General features: G+C 38.5%; 1 protein-coding gene across 1 annotated transcript in view; it reads right to left on the reverse strand.

Moving 5' to 3' along the window:
- GDA (guanine deaminase) overlaps nucleotides 1-19,867 on the reverse strand; it is a gene marked incomplete at both ends in the record, with an annotated part of 130,029 nt that overhangs the window by 66,404 nt on the left and 43,758 nt on the right. Inside the window, 2 exons of the mRNA XM_082657418.1 lie at nucleotides 4,511-4,682; nucleotides 12,022-12,110. Of these exons, the coding sequence (XP_082513544.1) occupies nucleotides 4,511-4,682; nucleotides 12,022-12,110 (261 nt within the window). The remainder of the gene's footprint in view (nucleotides 1-4,510; nucleotides 4,683-12,021; nucleotides 12,111-19,867) is intronic.

A 19,867-nucleotide genomic window follows, 5' to 3' on the forward strand; every position in this document is an offset into this window, starting at 1 on the left:
TTTGCACAGCAAAGGAAACCATAAACAAGACCAAAAGACAACCCTCAGAATGGAAGAAAATATTTGCAAACAAAGCAACTGACAAAAGATTAATCTCTAAAATTTATTAGCAGCTCATGCAGCTCAATAACAAAAACAAAGAACCCAATCCAAAAATGGGCAGAAGACATAAATAGACATTTCTCCAAAGAAGATATACAGACTTCCAACAAACACATGAAAGAATGCTCAACATCATTAATCATTAGAGAAATGCAAATCAAAACTACAATGAGATATCATCTTACACTAGTCAGAATGACCATCATCAAAAAATCTGCAAACAATAAATGCTGGAGAGGGTGTGGAGAAAAGGGAAACTTCTTTTACTGCTGGTGGGAATGTTAATTGGTACAGCCACTATGGAGAACAGTATGGAGGTTCCTTAAAAAACTACAAATAGAACTACCATATGACCCAGCAATCCCACTACTGGGCATATACCCTGAGAAAACCATAATTCACATAGAGTCATGTACCAAAATGTTTACTGCAGCCCTATTTACAATAGCCAGGATATGGAAACAACCTAAGTGTCCATCATCGGATGAATGGATAAAGAAGATGTGGCACATATATACAATGGAATATTACTCAGCCATAAAAAGAAACGAAATTGAGTTATTTGTAGTGAGGTGGATGGACCTAGAGTCTGTCATACAGAGTGAAGTAAGTCAGAAAGAGAAAAACAAATACTGTATGCTAACACATATATATGGAATCTAAGACAAAAAAAAATGTCATGAAGAACCTAGGAGTAAGACAGGAATAAAGACACAGACCTACTAGAGAATGGACTTGAGGATATGGGGAGGGGGAAGGGTAAGCTGTGACAAAGTGAGAGAGTGGCATGGACATATATACACTACCAAACGTAAAGCAGATAGCTAGTGGGAAGCAGCCGCATAGCACAGGGAGATCAGCTCGGTGCTTTGTGACCACCTAGAGGGGTGGGATAGGGAGGGTTGGAGGGAGGGAGATGCAAGAGGGAAGAGATATGGGAACATATGTATATGTCTAACTGATTCACTTTGTTATAAAGCAGAAACTAACACACCATTTTAAAGCAATTATACTCCAATAAAGCTGTGAAAAAAAAAAAGAACCTGCTGTATAAAAAAATTAACTTAAAAAAAAACATTTTAAATTAAATGTATGTAGATGGCAAAGAAAAAAAACCAGGAACTAAAATCTCACATGATGTAACACAGGACATGGTGAGGGGGCTGCATCTTTAAGGGAAGACTATTTAAGTTTTTTGTCTTATTATGTGGGAGACTATAAAGGAAAACGATACAAGACTTGTGTAACACTTTTAACAACCTAATCTAACAGATATTTTAAAAAGTCATATTGACAGAGAAAACACAGTCTTTTTTAAAATGTGTAGAATCATAAAAATTGACCTTTTATTGGGTCATAAAATAACAGTGAACTAATTCCCAAGAAAAATAACCACACACGTTACATTTACTAAGCAAAATAAAATGAAACTCAAAATTAAAACAGAAGTATAATCTGACATTTTCTAAATTCTCAACACTTTAAACACCTTTCTAAAATGGGCTTGAAGAATAGATGAAAATGGAAAATTTCAGCTAATTAGCAACAATGACAATGGAAGTACTACCCATTCACCAACAGCAAGTTCTTCCTCTGAGTCAGGGGGGAAAACGCTTCTCATACAGAAAAGCTTCTAGATGAGAAACTGCAGTTTCAAATTGGACTGGAACAAACTAGAAAGACTAGAAAGTTCAAGAATCGGCCCAAATTACATTTAAGGGACAGGACAGGGAGAGCCCATAGAGGAGGGGAAAAAAAGGAAGGAAGAGAGGGAAGGAGGGAGAGAAGAAAGAACCCCCAAAGCTACTCCTGTTGGTTCCCACTGCATTCAGCCACATGTGTGTGACTTATGTAGTTAAAAAAGGAAGGAAGGAATTTGGTTGAAAAACCTTACTAGGTAAGCCGTCTAAAATGCAGCTACTTTTCTTCTTCGCATGTTACATGTTTGGGTTTCTGGGCATCTGTTCCACCCTAGTTTCTCATAAGCTTTTGAGAGGGCTTTTCCATTAATGATGACTTTCCAATTTATACAGAAATCTGTCAGGAATAACATCAAAATACTGGCTGTGCTTCCCAACCTTTCCCCTGCTTTCAATTCTTGATAAGAATTGTCAATTCTTGAGACCAAGACTTTTGAGCTCAGAATAGATTGCCAACTACTACGGAGCTTCAATGCCAGTATCAACAGGCCCCTTAACAGGTTATACAATTTCCATGAGCTAAAACAGGGGAAAAGAGTGGCCTGACTCCTTGTCTTTTCACCTGTACTTTAATGACTTGACACCTCTTTGGAATTAGTTGAATTTATCTGCTGAATTTGACAACCCCATAGAGTAAGCATATTCATTCTATTATCCAGGAGAATATTTGCAACCAGTTTGTCTTGGCATATTTACCAAGAATCTCACTCTCCAGTCCCTTGACTATAATCTATATAATATACAGATTCCTGAACTTTCGAGTCTTTTTGGTTCATTCCAGTCCAAAGTCCAATTTGAAACTTCAATCTCTCACTTGCAATGTTTAAAGGGAGATATTCCAGGACTAACTGACTGACTGGGATTTTTTTCTTAACAATCTTAGGAGATGTTTGCTAATATATACTTGAAATTACTTTCAGATTAAATTATCATTGTCAAAATCTGTGGTGCAAAACTCTGGGGTCTGGATTGCCCATTTCTTGAAGAATAGATCCAGGACTGTTTTCTGAGGCAGAAAATAAAAAACAAAACAAAAAATGTCTTGGTTCATGGGTACTGCCTTAGCACCCCCTTTGCATTGCCACAGGCAGTCTTCAGCCTTAGGGACAGGTTCTAGTTAACAAATCTCAACTTTCTTAAACAAATGTCAATTATACTCTCAGCTCATCCAACTCTTAAAGTCTATGGGCCTGCTCATAATCAGAAACAGAGGATGTGTACACCGAAAATACTTGTAGAGAATAACACCTATGTCACCTATTTTGTACTCACTGACATGAAATACTTTGAATTCCCTCTCTGGGTCAGTTGAAGCCAAATGTGTGACAAATCCTAACAAGTGCATGGACCCCCATGGTACACATTTACCTCTTGGCTTTATTTTATTTTTTCCTCCTCCTTTTTTTCCCTTTGCTGTGATTTCATGACTCATTTTCTTCTCTTGTATACAACGCAATTTTAAGATATCTCTAACGCTTTTCAGAACAATGCAAGGTATAAATAAATTTTGAGAATAAAAAGATTTGATGTGGTTAACACAATTCATTAACACAATGCACCAGCAACTTCCAACACAGCCTTAGTCCTCAGTTTTTCTGGTGCCACGTGGATCCGTGCTAAATATGTAAAGTCCACAATTACACTGAATTTATAACTAAGCAAGGCAAGTATATAAATGATAGCACTTGCTTTTACTCTTTAAGGCTTGGATGATGCAAGATCTGGGAAACTGGCAGGGTGGCTAGGTCACTGTATAAGGCTTATAATATTATCACCCTCACACCATTACTTTAAGAGAAAAACCATCAATGGGTCCAATAAAAATGCAGGAATGTTCAGACTAAGTATGCTAGATGACAAGAGTTAGTGGTCAGATAGGATATTGGCAGCTTTAATTCTCAGCTGCAGAAGTTATTTCTGGCTGCTGAGTGGACTGGGCATAGGGTTGGAGTAGAATAAAGGGAACTGATTTTCCTGATAGAGTGGAAGGAAGGACATTTCAGGGCCTTTAGTTGGCACACACCACAGCCACTGTTCTCTGACTGAACTAGCTCCATAGTTCTCTCTACTGGGTTAATGCTCATCACATTCCCACACGCCCTGCAACAGGGGACCATCCTATTTTCCTTCCTTTCGAAGCTACCAAAATAATGTGATACCCTTCTCACTGTAACTTGAAAGTTTAATTTTAGATTTCCTTGGGTATTCTGTAAAGCAAATACATATGTCAGGCACCATTTTAAGAGCTTAACAAATATTAACTTGCTTAATTATCATAACAATCCTAAGAAGTAGGTACTATCATTATCTCTGTTTTTTTTACAAATGGGGAAAATGAGTCACAGAACTTTCCAAAGGTTACACAGCTATTCCATATGGTACCTAGAACGGCACTGTGGATTGGCAAGAGTAAAGGAACACACATATGCATTAAACCCAAATTTAGTAAAGTAAAACGAGAAGTAAGTGAGAGTAATGAGAACCCAGGGGATGTGAGGATTTAGATTCAAGCTGTCTCTTTGCTAGTGGCTAGCTATGTAGGTGAAGTGGTCACAAACTCACTGAGCTGTGAAAGAACTGAATAGGTCTGTACAGTCTAGTATAGCCTTAACGGCCTATTTTTAATAACGTAAATCTGCCCCCAAGAAATGGATGTTTCTATAGATGACTGAGCACAATGCACCAATACTCATAAGCAGGATACTTACAACAACTCTGGTATATACTTCTTCAGCAAAGTCGATGCTCTGGAATTTGTGTTCTGTAGGAAATGTGTACTTGGTCAGCCACTCCAAAAGTGGGAAGTCTACGTTACTCCCGGCAAAAGAGTACTGAGGGGCATGGATGTGTGTATCAACCAGCCCAGGCATGAAGAACTCACTGGAAATTAAGATAGGGAGAAAAGAATTTAATAACATCTTTAGTCATTTTCCATATCTTTAAATCACATTTTCTCTATACAGTGATTTAATTGTTTACTCCACCCAGGTTTAGAGCCCATGCAATCAGATGAATGTAAATTATTCTATTATTTAGAGATCAGAAAATAAAAATGAAACTCTACTAGGAGAGATAACAGTCCTAAATTGGAATGTCTTGGTGTAAAGTTTACCAGAGATCATGAAAGGAGGGAAAAGCACAGCACTGAGCAGAAGCAAAGCAGTCGTTGCACAAGAAATGTGTGAAGCTACAGTTTAATCGTATGACTTTGTTTCACAATTGGGGGTTGTAGGACAGAGGGCAAAGATGAGAGAGGACGTCAAACTTCTAGAGCCACGATGAGGAATTACACACAAGCCACTACGGATGACTGATGATGAGAAACAGAATGGCCACAATTTTAGTCCCAATGGACATCTTGACCTTGGCTGACTGCAAGAAATCTAGTCCTGTCCCATGTGATGGAGCGTCTGAGTTCTGAAACAGAAGCAACAAGAGCAAACTGAGGCTGGTTAGGGAAGGGCAATCTGAGAAGATGAGAGTGTCAGTGGGTGAGTGGTATAAACAGTTAAGTGAAGAGAGAGATGCAATGCTATGACAACCATTCTCCAGATGTTTCTGATCACTCCACTGTTCCACCCATCAATTTTCCTATTTCTATTAACTCTTATAACAGCAAGTCCTAGAACGATGTTTTCTAGAGTTTTCAGCGGCACTGCCCACAGAACTGAGGCAGCCCAATGCTAATAGATACTTAAAGCTTTTCTAAAGAAATCATCTGGCTCACTGGTGTCTATTAAGTGTCTAATTGCATCCAAGCAGATATTTGTTAAAATACAGTATGCACCACCACCACCACCATCACCGCAAGGAAATATTAGTTACATTTTTATATACATAAGGAACTGGAACTCAGAATTGGACATAATAAAGAATCCCATATAGTACCAATTCAAATGTATACCACTTAAATGGAAGACAAATAAAGCCACGGGTATCTATAAATGCTTTTTTTAAAAAGAGAACTAGAGGGATTCCCTGGTGGCACAGCGGTTGAGAGTTCGCCTGCCGATGCAGGGGATACGGGTTCGTGCCCCAGTCTGGGAAGATCCCACATGCTGCGGAGCGGCTGGGCCCGTGAGCCATGGCCGCTGAGCCTGCGCGTCCGGAGCCTGTGCTCCGCAACGGAGAGGCCACAACAGTGAGAGGCCCGCGTACAGCAAAAATTAAATAAATAAAAATAAAATTAAAATGAGAATTAGGAATGGTGGTGATGATGCTAATGATGATGGTGACAGCAGGCAATGTTTACTGAAGTCGGACACGTACTGGGCACTGGGCACGGCATTCTACGTACATCATCTTATTTGTGGAAGGCAGTTTATTATAAGGTTTGAGTATACACATTCTTGACCGATACTGCCTGATTTTGAATTTATGCCCCACCATAAACCAGCAGTGGGATATTCTTTAACTGCTCTGTGACTCAGTTTCCCCTTACATAAAATGGAGATAGTAGTTTCACCGTAGGGCTGTTGTGAGGATTGAGTTAATATTTGCAAAAACAGTGCCTAGATAATGGAAAGCACCAAAAAAATTAGTTGTGATGATGATGTAATGCTCACAACAAACTTAAGAAGTAGTATTGTAATCCCCATCTTCACAAGAGTAAATTCAAGCTCAGGAAATTTAAATAGCTTGAAAAAAGTAATCATTCAGCTTCAGCTCTAGAGCCTAGACTCAAACCCAGGCAGTAGCCTCAGTATTCTTGGTCACTACCCTCTGAATTTTTCATTCACTCTGGAAATGAAAAGCAGTGACAACCTACAAGTACTTCAAGAAGGCTGCAGTAAGTGGGCCTACAACGTGGGGGCATGCGAGAGGGAGAAGGAAATACAGATTCCTCTTCGGTGTCAGTCACTGACCTCTCCAGAACACTTCAGTCCTTGGGGCTTTTACTGTCCCCACCATCATAACATGGAATGGCAGTGTGACTTCTTCATGTAGTTGAATTGTTCAATCAAATAATATTTCCCAAGTATCTACTATGTTTAAGAAACTCTGCTACACCTTGAGTCCGAAGAAAAATAAGACACCTTCTTGTCCTCAAAGAGATTATAATCTAGTTGAGGACATCAGGGGCGAGAGAGGACGTCTGTGTGTGTGTGTGTGTGTGTGTGTGTGTAAGAGAGAGAGACAAACACAGAGAGACAGAAGGAGCAATTTCACTCCTAGTCATTTACCCAAGTGAAATAAAACATATGTTTACAAAAAGGATCATATAAGACTTTATGGGGGATTTATTCATACTAGCCTCAAATTTACAATAGCCAGGACATGGAAACAACCTAAATGTCCAATGACAGATGAATGGATAAGGAAGATGTGGGACCTGTATACAATGGAATATTACTCAGCCATGCAAAGGAATGAAATTGGGTCATTTGTAGAGATGTGGATGGACCTAGAGTCTGTCATACAGAGTGAAGTAAGTCAGAAAGAGAAAAAAAAATATTGTATACTAATGCATATATGTGGAATCCAGAAAAATGGTACAGATGAACCCACTTCCAGGGCAGGAATAGAGACGTAAATGTAGAGAATGGACATGTGGACATGGGGGGAAGGGGAGGGTGGGACGAATTGGGAAATTAGGATTGAGATTGGGAGATTAGGGAGATTAGGTACACTACCGTGTGTAAAATAGATAGCTGGTGGGAACCTGCTGTAAAGCACAGGAAGCTCAGCTCGGTGCTCTGTGATGACCTAGACGGGTGGGATGGTGGGTGGGGTGGGAGGGAGGCCCAAGAGGGAGAGGACAGATGTACACATACAGCCGATTCACTTCATTGTACAGCAGAAGCTAACACAACATTGTAAAGCAATTATACTCCAATAACAAAAGGGTGGGGAGGAACAATCCAAATACCACAGGAACATAGATAAACAAACTGTGGTCTGTTGATACAATGAAACACTGTTTGCAATGAAAAAGACTGAACTACTAGTGTACATAACAATAAGAGTGAATCTCAAAAACATTATTTTGAATGGAAGAATCCAGACACAGAAGAGTACATATTTTGGTTTTGGTTTTGGTTTTGGTTTTTGCAGTACACGGGCCTCTCACTGTTGTGGCCTCTCCCGTTGCGGAGAACAGGCTCCGGATGCGCAGGCTTAGCGGCCATGGCTCACGGGCCCAACTGCTCCGCGGCATGTGGGATCTTCCCGGACCGGGGCACGAACCCGTGTCCCCTGCATCGGCAGGCGGACTCTCAACCACTGCGTCACCAGGGAAGCCCAGAAGAGTACATATTGAGTTATTACATTTATGTGATGTTCAAAAACAGGCAAAATTAATCTAAGTGATAGAAATCAAACAGTAGCTGCTGATAAGGGGCTGGACAGTGACTGGAAGCAACACGGGGAACTTTCTAGGATGAAGGAATGTTTTATATCTTGATTGGTATGTTTGAAAAATATATATTTGCCAAAATTTATCAAATTATATAAGATCTATGCACTTTACTATATAAAAAATGTTTCCTAAAAAACAACTACAAAAAAGTTTTTTTAAGAAAGGGTCTTGAATACTCAATTTAGTGAATTAACATGTATTTATTATTCTGTAGCCAAGAGGGAGGGGATCATGAGAATATTTGATCCTTTGTTTTTTATCTTCTTTGGCAGAACTGTGACATATTGAACCCCAGGTTTAGGAAGTTGAATCTGGTGGTGGCAGGCACGTGTGGGGACACTCTTTCAATCTCTCAAGCATGAGAGCATTTCTGAATAAAGGAAAAGGATAAATATGAGAGAAAGAACTTGATTTTTATTAGCTCTAGTTAGCAGAGGAAAGAGTCAGAGTAAGTTTCTGAGCGTGTGATGCTGAATACATGACATCAGGTACAGAGAATTTAAAAGGAAAGTCCATTTTGAGGGAGGGACAATGTCATACTAAGCCTACAGTCAAAGTATGACCTGCAAGTCTCCAAAAAGCAATTGAACACATGCGATGAGAGGTCACAGAGTTAAAGATGGCTTTCAGATTCGACAGTCTCCCCTGATTAGGTAACCCTAGAAGTTGGTGGTGCCGGAGATTTCTGTGGAAGAAAGAATGAAACTAAACCTTGAGCAGTAGCCTCCACTTAAAGAGTAGGATTGAGGAAGAGAAGATCGTGCTCAATCTAGACAGAATCATTGTCAGGGAGACAGACACCTATGATAGAGAGGTGTTGAGGACAGCAATTTAGGGAAGGAGTGCAGGACAGTGACCAGTGTTAAAAACTGCAAGAGTCCAGACCCTGCGAGCTCTCATTTCCATACAATGACACCTGATTTCACATGGATGCAGTCCTTTATTATCTAAGTACTTACCCAGTCCTAGTATGTTTTAGTTACTGTCCTAGGTGCTGAGGAGAGAGCCATGAACAGGAAAGACAGGTGTAGAGAAAGTACTGGGCAAAAACTATTCGGTAGTGAAAGTTAGAATGGTAATGTAGGGGAAGAGTGAAAGTCACCTTTTGTTTTCCTGAGCATATTCTGAAGGTACCAGAGATGAAAGAACTAAAGGAGATAACACAGGATACAAAGTCTTCAGAGGCGACAGGGAGCAAGGATTTACTGTATCAGAAGTTTAACTTTCATCCAGAAAGCCTAGTAATCCTTTCTAGGAAACAGGAAGTATTATGAAATGCTTATTAATAGAAACATTCACATAATCAAAGTTATATTCCAGGATTATTACAGATAGCAGTACATGCAGGAGCGTGTGGACTGTCAGAGCTGCACGTGAGATTAGCGCTCACTGAGCCCAGCTACTCATTCTACGGAAAGAACAAAGGAAGCTTAAGGATGATTAGTGGCCCAGCCAGGCTTAGAACTCCACTCAAGATATCACTTGCAGCTAAATGGTTGCCATCAAAAGTCAAACTGCAGGCAAAGCAGGGGGTCTTGAAGGCTGAAGCAGGAGAAGGTGAGAAAGCTCTCCTTTCTCCTGCTTTTCCACTTTGCTCTTTTCACTTTACTTAATCACTATCCTAACTTCCTCAGAAAATCTCAACTTTCCCCAGATAAAAACCATCAACTTCACATCCCAAACTTGCAGTGCTGCCTAGGCTGTACCAGAACCTGAGGAGAAAGAACAATATGTGCCCCTTGTCAGAACATCCACCTGTCTTTTAACCAAGTGGAAAATGCTAGAAAAAGCCCTACAATCAAAACACATGAACTTCTATATAATAGCTTAAGTTACTCAGTCTGCTTGCACACTATTGGCAACACTCATCAACATGCACTGCTGGGGGTGCGATGGTCCCAAGGGCCTGGGAATCCTGGGCTGTTTGAAAACCACTCTTTCATTGCACAAAAATGCAGGGGTGTGAAACAAACAACAACATCTTGTCCTTATTAATAATTTTGGTATTTTGTTTGGTATTTTGTGGGTTTTTTGCATTAATTTTGATTTTTAAAAATACTGCATTAAAGTATTATTTATCTTGATTAGTAAGTTTTTTGCCCTCCCCAAAATCCTTAAATTCTGTGCTCAAGGTGAATGCCTCACTTGCCTCACTCTAATCCTGGCCCTGTCAACCTCTCTCAGGTCCATGGTCATAGTCTGATCCACTCCTATCAAAGCACGGCTCAGAGTGCTCCAGCAGTAATTTTCATTTAAAAAAAAATCCACACGGTGCTGAGATACCTGTAGGTACACTGACTCTATTAAACAGACTGTCAGAGACATCATGTATTTTAATCCTGACTTGAAGAAATTCAACGGTACCTGTCTTACAGGTTTGATATAAAAATCACTTTGCATTTTAAATATAATTTGTCTTCAAAGATTTTAGTCTTCCACCAAAGTTCACAATTTTTCTTACCTTCTCACTTTTCTGTGTGTAGTGCTTACAGGTCTCCTGGCATATACATTTGTCAGATGGATTTAACTCCAAAAGCAACCTCATAAAGCGGGACAAAAGGATATGAAGACCCACAGATGTGTTCACCTCACTGCCCATCCTCCAGCCACTCCACCATCCTCCCACCCTCTCCCAACCTCCATCTCATCCACTCCCAAGCCACCTTCTAATCTTTCACGACAAAGCAATGCAAGAAGGTGACTTATAAATGTCAGTTATTCCTCAACATATATTCTCAAGAAAATCTAGCAGAGGAAACAGATGGCAACAGCAGAGGTGCCTAAAATGACCTCCATGTCCATTGGACTCATCTGCATGCCCACTGGCCACATGCTTCTAAGCCAACAGGGAGGCAGCACAGAGAGGGAAGGAGGAGGAGACGTGAGTATAAGTGCAACAAAACTTTAGGGTCAGTCACCCCATCTCTCTGGACTGTGGCCAGCTCCTCTGCCTCAAAGCCTAAGGGGGAACCCAATTCACAGTCCTCCTGCAGTGGACAAGGTGTCTACCACAATCTAGGACAATCCTTTGCCAACAGCCCAGGAGACGAGCTCAAAGAGGGGAAGTGGCTTGCTTTCCATCTAACAGCTGCAGAGCTGTAGGGTGAGGATTCGTGGCAGGTGTTCTAATTCCTAATTCAGTGTTCTCACTACATTACTCTAAAGCCACTTCTCAAGTTATAAAAGTGTTTGTAGAATGTAAGCGATTTTGGTTGACTTTGGAACTTTCATTGACTTTGGAAACATACTTGGCCTGAAACCAGACAAAATCTTTGAGTTTAAAAAAAAGTATTCCCATTTCTATAAGACAAATCACCCAGGCTATGAAGAGAGTAGACCAATCAACAGGAAACACATTTGGCACAAATATTAACCACTAAAGTAGCTGGAACATAAAATCGTAGCTCAAATGCACTTTTGGAGCTAGGTCTTCCCTAAGCACACTGTCAGAGTTATTCCTCCCCAAACTCCCCTCCACAGCCCTAGTTTATCTCTATCATGCTCCCTCGTTACTTCCTTTATAGAAGGAAGTAACTTACGTATCTGTGCACTTGTTTATTCTCCCTGTCCCCCATGGGCCGTAAACCCAGTGAGGACCAAGGCTCTGTAGATCATTTTCACCTCCAGATCCTATTCTTACACATGATAAGCTCAACAAATATTTGCTGAAGAAGTAAATGAATGATGGCAGCCTCTAGTTTTCAAAGTTTCTGTCTTTCAGCTCCATGTTCTCTATTTACCTTCTCTTTCCCACCTCATCCTTTAAAAAAAAAAGCCTCTCTGTCTCTCAAGACAGGTTCTTATCATCTGAGACTAGTTAACAGCATCAAGTAAAAGGGAAAAATGTTGGCTCTGACTTACTGGTGGCTCAGTTCTCTTATTTCACATGGCTTGAAGCACCATTCTTTGGCCAGCTTTTCTTGTTGGGACGCTTCTTCCAAAAACACTATCTTTAAAAAAAAAAGAAAGAAAAGAATCACAAATTAATGAACCATAGTCATTTGTTGTTATTAAATATCTAAATCTTAAAAGAGACTATACCATAGCTAAATTAATTTTAAAAGGTATTTGACAGCAAATGGGATAGAGTTCAGAGGTAAAAAGACAGGGATTTGCCTTTGCTTGCCCAAAGAAGTAAACTGTATGAAGTTTCTCCTTTTCTGCCATTCTATAGGTATAAGTAAGACTTCAAAAATTCTAATTTGAAGATACACAGTATTAAAAATGGCTAATTGGTATCTATTTCTCCTCACACCCCAAATGGTTAAAGGAAACAATTGTTTATAGAAAGTGTACCTCACTGCAGATGAATGAAAGATTTTTGTTAGGCTGTTATAGGAAACCCAAGTCCAGAACACAGTAGTAGTATACCATGGGACAATTTATGAACACTGAACATAACTGGATGTAATAATTGCCTGACAATGGAATCTTAGCATGAACTATGTTGATGTTCTGATGCTAGACATCTGCTATAAAGAGGTCTGCTATATTTTTCTAGTATTGTGCATGAGAAAGTAACAGAATGATCTCTCCCATGGAGCGTGTGAGTCCATGGGCAATAGATGAGAAACCCTGGATGGGTTCCAATCCCTCTTGGTCTGGTTTCCCCATCTGCAAACTGAGGGTACCATCAGTACATACTTCACAGAACTACTGTGAAGGCTAAATATGGTAATTTCAATTAAGAAATTAGCACATCCCTGGAACATTTAAATGGTAGATACATTGCATCTATTGTTGATTCTTTTTAAGTACAGCGTGATTGCTTTCTCTGTAAAAGTGGATTGCAAAGCAAGAAAGGACAAAGAAAAATGAAATATATGTGCAGGACATATCCTGTTTCATTTTTAAATGCAATATTGTAAAAATAAATGTTTCATGGAACATGAAATATTGAAAGAAAACTTTTATATAAAATTTATCTAAACAATTAGAAGCAAGGCAGTATACTGCAGGAATAATAGTTTGTGGAACAGAAAATAAAGTAAAATAAATATTGACTTCTCTATTCATTGATGATATCCTTTTTTAAAAAAACAGTGATTTTTATCAGAAAACAAAAATGTAATTCCTACAAATAAGGAAAAGTAATTGGATGATTCTAAAAATATATTTGAATCAATAAATGTCAAAGCAGATATAAAATTAATTGAAAATCACAAAAAGAGAATCTTATCAATGTATCAATGTATTTTATCAATGTATCAATGTATCTTTATCAATGTATTTTATCAATGTATCAATTTTATCAATGTATCTTTTATCAATGTATCAATGTATTTTATCAATTTTATCAATGTATCAATGTATCAATGACCATTTACCATTACTGAAAGGAAGGGAGGGAGGGAGGGAGGGAGGAAGAAAGGAAATATTGTAAAGTACTATATTCATACATTTGAAATAAATACTTTTGAGGAAGATATAAATGATCAAAATTTATTCTGGAGAGATAGGAAAACTGAATGAACCAGTAACTCTATAAGAAAATGAGGAGAGGGATAAATTGGGAGATTGGGATTGACAAATACACACTATGATATATAAAATAGATAACTAATAAGGAACTGCTGCATAGCACAGGGAACTCTACTCAATACTCTGTAATGACCTAAATGGAAAAAGAATCTAGAAAAGAGTGGATATATGTATATGTATAACTGATTCAATTTGCTGTACAGTAGAAACTAACACAACATTGTAAATCAACTATACTTCAATAAAAATTAATTAAAAATAAATAAAAGCAGATATGAAAATTTAAAAAAAAAAGAAACTGAGGAAGTTTTACTACCTTTTAGTAAAGCTCATGGTTCAGAACCATGCTAATAGAAATATAATGCCTGTCACAAATGCAAGCCACATTTATAATTTTAAATTTTCTTAATAGCCACACTAAAAGGATAAAAAGGAATAGTAAAATTAATTTTAATAACATATTTTATTTAACATAGGTGGCCATGACAAAAAATTATGTCAACATAAAATCAATGTAAAAGTTATTAGTTTTACTTTTTCTTAGTCTTTAAAATCCAGGATATATTTTGCATTTAAAGTACATTTCAATCTGGCTGGTAAATTTTCATTAGAAATACGTCATCTATATATTTAGACTTCACATAATCTACAAAACATAGACTCACATAACCAGTTTGTCCCCAAAACACTGAAACACTGAGATGAGTATCAATTTTTAAATGAGAAATTAAATTTAAAATAAAAAAATAAATTTGAAAATTCAGTTCCTCAGTCATATTAGCCGCATTTCAGGTGCTTATTATGCCATATTAGATAGCACACATTCAGAGAATTTTATAGCAAAGTTCTTTCTAGCTTACAAAGAACAGATAATGTCTGTGCTAAGAGTTCCAGAGCACAGAAAACAATGGACACCTCTCTGTTTCTAAAAACTACTAAATCCTCATACCAAAACCTGACAAAATACACAATATACATAAACACAGATATACAGAGAATAAAAATTATAAGCCAATGCCTTTTGTAATGTAGTTATTAAATAAATAATTAATAATAAATACAGGCGCAAAAATAATCCCAATGGCAATAAAAAGCAAAAATACATTAAAATAATAATTCAGCATGTCTGCAGCATGTAAGCCTCAATTATTTCAACCAAGCAAGACACATCTTCAGTGAAATTAAAGCTGATATTGAGTAGCTGGGCAAAGGCCCTACTCCTCAGAGGCCACTGGACTAAATCCACCTGCCCTCTTTTCTGTTTTTTCAGTCAACATGAAAACTAGAATTCACCTGCTCCTCAAATACACAGCAGGGATCTTGATCTGTAACATTCTCTTCAAAAAGCTCTGTGCTACTTTCTTGTTCCTGACCTGCTCCTACCACTCTCCACTTCACTGTGACTTCTTGTTACCGCCCATCCATCGACAGCAAATTTCCCTGTGTCTTCAATATCTGCTCTGAGTTTCTCCCTCCTCATAACTGGGGCTCTTCCCTGAGGACATGGCCTCCCCAACACTTCTCAAATGACAGGTATTCCTACATCAGGGTCAGGCAATGAGTTTCCATACCCACCATGGCCATTTCTAAACCATTTTTCCTGCAGCTTCTTGTAAACATGCAAAGCTCCCTTAAGACCCAATCCTTTCAGCTTTCAAGGCATACTTCCTCCTTCTTTGTTGTTCTGCTTTACCAACCTTCTCTCATTGTTCAAATCTGTTGACGCCTGCCCTACACTCTATCTCTCCACTGCAAGCCCTGCCTTCAGTCCCTATCCTATCAACATGGACAACCCTTTTGAGATCATAGCACCTATTTCCACGAACTCATCTTCATGTGATCTGTTTATGAACAAATGAAGTTTATGAACTTTACGTCATGGCCACACCTTGGGCATGTTCACGACCCATAACTGCTCTACCTCTAAGACTACAGAATCACACAACTGACCACCATTTCCTCTTTTTCCTGTTTGCCACTTCAGCTATTCCAAACAATCATCCACCTTAAAGAGCCCTCCCTTTACTTTCTCCTCTCTACTTTCCCCCAGTCCATCTTTCACCACTTTCCTTGGCCAGCCTGGATTCCACTAGCTATTTTTTCATATTTCTTATATCTTTTAGTTAACACACATGTGCTGAATTTTCAACCCTGATGAAACCCAGCCCTGCTTCTCTGGGCTGCACCTGAGGAACCAGGCAGCACTGGGGCAAGCACACCACACAGTAGACAGAATATCCATAGTCATCAAGTTCAAAGGTGCTCCAGCCAATGTCTGTGCCTGGCCCCCTAAGACATTTCTCCAGCCCTGTCTTTACTGTCAATAAAACTGACAGGAGGCCTAATTGCTTATCCACTGACAGATCATTAGAAGTATTTTTTGGTAATAAATTTATACACCTTTTTTTTTTTTTTTTTTTTTGCGGTACGCGGGCCTCTCACTGTTGTGGCCTCTCCCGTTGCGGAGCACAGGCTCCAGACGCGCAGGCTCAGCGGCCATGGCTCACGGTCCCAGCCGCTCCGCGGCATGTGGGATCTTCCCGGACCGGGGCACGAACCCGTGGCCCCTGCATCGGCAGGCGGACTCTCAACCACTGCGCCACCAGGGAAACCCTATACACAATTTTTTTAATCAAATAACTCAAAAGGAGTTCAAAGGATTGAGGAAAATTGCTATAACAAAACTCTGCCCATTCCTATCTTCTTGATTAATGTGAAAATGTTTCTCAGCACTTACATCTATAAAAATGAAAAATAAGAAAAAAATTGATACTGCTCCTATTTAATTCTACCAACAAGTAACACTCATCCATAGATACATTACCTAGTTGGAAAAAAAAAACAGCTTTTTTATTTTATTAATACATTTAACAAATTACTTTTCAAAATGTGTAATACACATTTAAAAATTTCCTTGTGGTCCCAGGAAATTTTAAATATTTAAATTTATGCACACAAATTTCATTGCAATGGTTGACCAGTAAAAGTCTTTGAAGTGTAAAACTATACTGTATTAGCACAAACTCTGTAAGAAAAGGAGAATAGAACTGGTAATTCTAGAAGAAAAAGGGACTGTATACCATTTCAGATCATTAATGAGGAGCTAGTTCATGATTTTTTGAAAAATAGATTAAGGTAGATATCAAACCACTATATTTTGATTCCATCAGACATCTTTTAAAAAGTAATAGCATAGCTTAATTTTAACATGTATATATTTACAATTTGCCAGAAATTATAAGCTTTAAACATTTTAAAATTTAATAAAAACTATACATATCAACTTTTAAAAATGTAAAAGCGAATAGAATTTTTCAAAATTCTTTTAGGGGGCACATTAGTAAAAAAAATGTGAAGAGTATTTCTCTAGTCAATTCATGTTCCATCCCTCCACCATGATGATATCAAGTCTACCCTCTCTTCAAATCTCTCATCCCGCTTACCCCAAAAATATACATCAAACATTTGCAATAGCTAAAAATTGCAAATAATTTCAAAGTCAGTCAAATAAGGGACTGGTTAAATATGATGAAACTGCAGCAATTAAAAGTATCAGTGAAGACATATTTACTGAATTATCCTCGATATAATCTTAAATTTTTTTAAAACAATGCAAAAATATTTAAGGTACTAGATAACATATGGTATCCAATTTTTTATAAGAATATGGTGTGTGTGTGTGTGTGTGTGTGTGTTGGGTTGGTGTGTCTAAATGTTCACAGTGGTTATTTTCTCTTTACAGTAGAATTTGGGGGTAATTTTTGCTTTCATCTTTATATCTTTGCAGATTCAAAATTGTTAATAGTAAATGTTTTATTCTATCTAAAACAAAAAAGTCAATTCCATTTAAAATATACATGAAAATGTAAAGTAAAACAAAATAGAAATACATAAAAATAATCTCTACTCATAGAGCCTATGGTTGGGGAGTTAAGACATGGAGAGATAGATAATGAATCAGATGGGAGAGGGCATGATGACAGAGTGCCATTGGCCCCACCAGTTCAGATGGAGAGATAGTGGGCCTGGTCAGTGAAGGTTTCAAAGAAAAGACAGAACTCAGACAATGATGGGTAGGATTTGGGACTTATAAGTATCCAGAATTAGAGGGAAAGGGATAGAAGGGGTAAATAATGATAGGTGCAGAGGCATAGAGGCAAAAAAACTACAAGTTGTGTTATAGACAGGTGTGTACTTTAACAGTGGAGTTGGAGAGAACCTTAAGTCACAAATCAGGTACTTAATAGATATTTTTTTCTTGTTCTCATTCATGTATTCACTCAACAATTACTGCTTGAGTGACTCCTGTGTGCAAAGCACTATTCCACGGGCTAGGAACAATAAATTGATAGATGCATATAAGACACATTGAATATATTAGTGAGTGCTATGATGAAAAATAAAGCAAAGTAAATGGATAAAATAAGATGTGGGATGTGATAGTCTCTCTGAGAGATGATGTTTGAGCACAGATTTGCATGAAGGGAATAAGCCACTTGCATATTCTTGGAAGAGCATTCCAGGCAGAGGGAACAGCCAGTACAAGGACCCTGATATGTATATTTAAATTAAACTTAAATTAGATGCTTGGCATGTTTTGAAAAACCAGGATGACCAGTGGGGATATAGTATAAAGACCAGAAGAAAGAGTAGTAAAAATCAGATGGAGGAGGTAGCAAGGGGTAGCAAGGGGTAGGTAGCAAGGGGTAGGTCACGGCCTTGAGATTTATTTTTAGGAAACCTCTAAAAATACTATGGAAAATGAATGTGGAAAATTACAAAATACCGTTGGTATTGCCTTTATGGGACAATGGCTCTCTCATCCTGATATTACCTGGGCTTATGTGGCCATTCATTCACTTACTCAGTTATTCATCACCAAGAGAGCCTATTATGGCATGGCCTTCCTCTTCACAGACCACAGTCTAGGTGGGCTATCAATCACATACATAAGTCATTAAAACCCAAGTTTCATAAAATCATATATGGTGTCAACTGGCAGGAACCTTCTCATCCAACACCCTTGTTTTCCAGATGAGGAAACTGAATCCCTTCAATTAAGCAAACAACTCCAAGTGCTCTCTTACTTAAAACAGAGACTATTTAGGATGAGCAATAATGAGAATGTCAGATATACTAAAGCCAAAAGCAGATGAGTAATGACTGTCAGCTAATGAAAAAAATCTCCACAAGATACAGGCTTCAAACACCAGATGGCAAATGTGGGCAAAAGGCTTGTTGCTATGGAACAGAATAAACTGCTCTTTGGGCCATTGTGAAATACCTTGGCCATCTAACAAAATAAGGTAATATATATTGCAACACAAAATCCATTCAGGCACAGTAATGGGAGATAAAATCAGATAAAAATGTGAGGTCTTAATGATTTCTGAAGCTTTTAGACAGAGATGGAAATTGCCATATTAGCTCAATTCATATCAAACAGATTAATGGAAAAGATGAAGTGAGACTGCTTTTTAAATAAACTGTCAGCCTATAAAAGTAGAATCGAGTGAATTCATGTTACGAAGGCACCAAAGGGTAGCATGAAAAACTTAGATCTTCAGGTCCAATATTCTCATTTCACAGATGAGGAAACAGACCAGGATATGTGACTTGTCCAGGGTCACCAGGCGAGGCAGGAGTATCTGCTGGACTTGACTCATCTTCCCTGAGATTCTTCCAGACCTCTGTGACTGCTTCTCTAACAGTATAAACCAAGAGTCAGCACACTTTTTTTTTTTTTAACATCTTTAGTGGAGTATAATTGCTTTACAATGATGTGTTAGTTTCTGCCCTCTTGCGTCTCCCTCCCACACTCCCTATCCCACCCCTACAGGTGGTCACAAAGCACTGAGCTGATCTCCCTGTGCTGTGTGGCTGCTTCCCCCAGCTAGCTATTTTACATTTGGTAGTGTATATATGTCCATGCCACTCTCTCACTTTGTCCCAGCTTACCCTTCCCCCTCCGCATATCCTCAAGTCCATTCTCTAGTAGGTCTGCGTCTTTATTCCCGTCTTGCCCCTAGGTTTTTCATGAGCTTCTTTTTTTCTTAGATTCCATATATATGTGTTAGCATACGGTATTTGTTTTTCTCTTTCTGACTTACTTCACTCTGTATGGCAGAGTCCAGGTCCATCCACCTCATTACAAATAACTCAATTTCGTTTCTTTTCATGGCTGAGTAATATTCCATTGTATATATGTGCCACATCTTCTTTATCC

Source organism: Grampus griseus, assembly GCF_964374135.1.
Source record: "Grampus griseus genome assembly, chromosome: 6".
Taxonomy (NCBI): domain Eukaryota; kingdom Metazoa; phylum Chordata; class Mammalia; order Artiodactyla; family Delphinidae; genus Grampus; species Grampus griseus.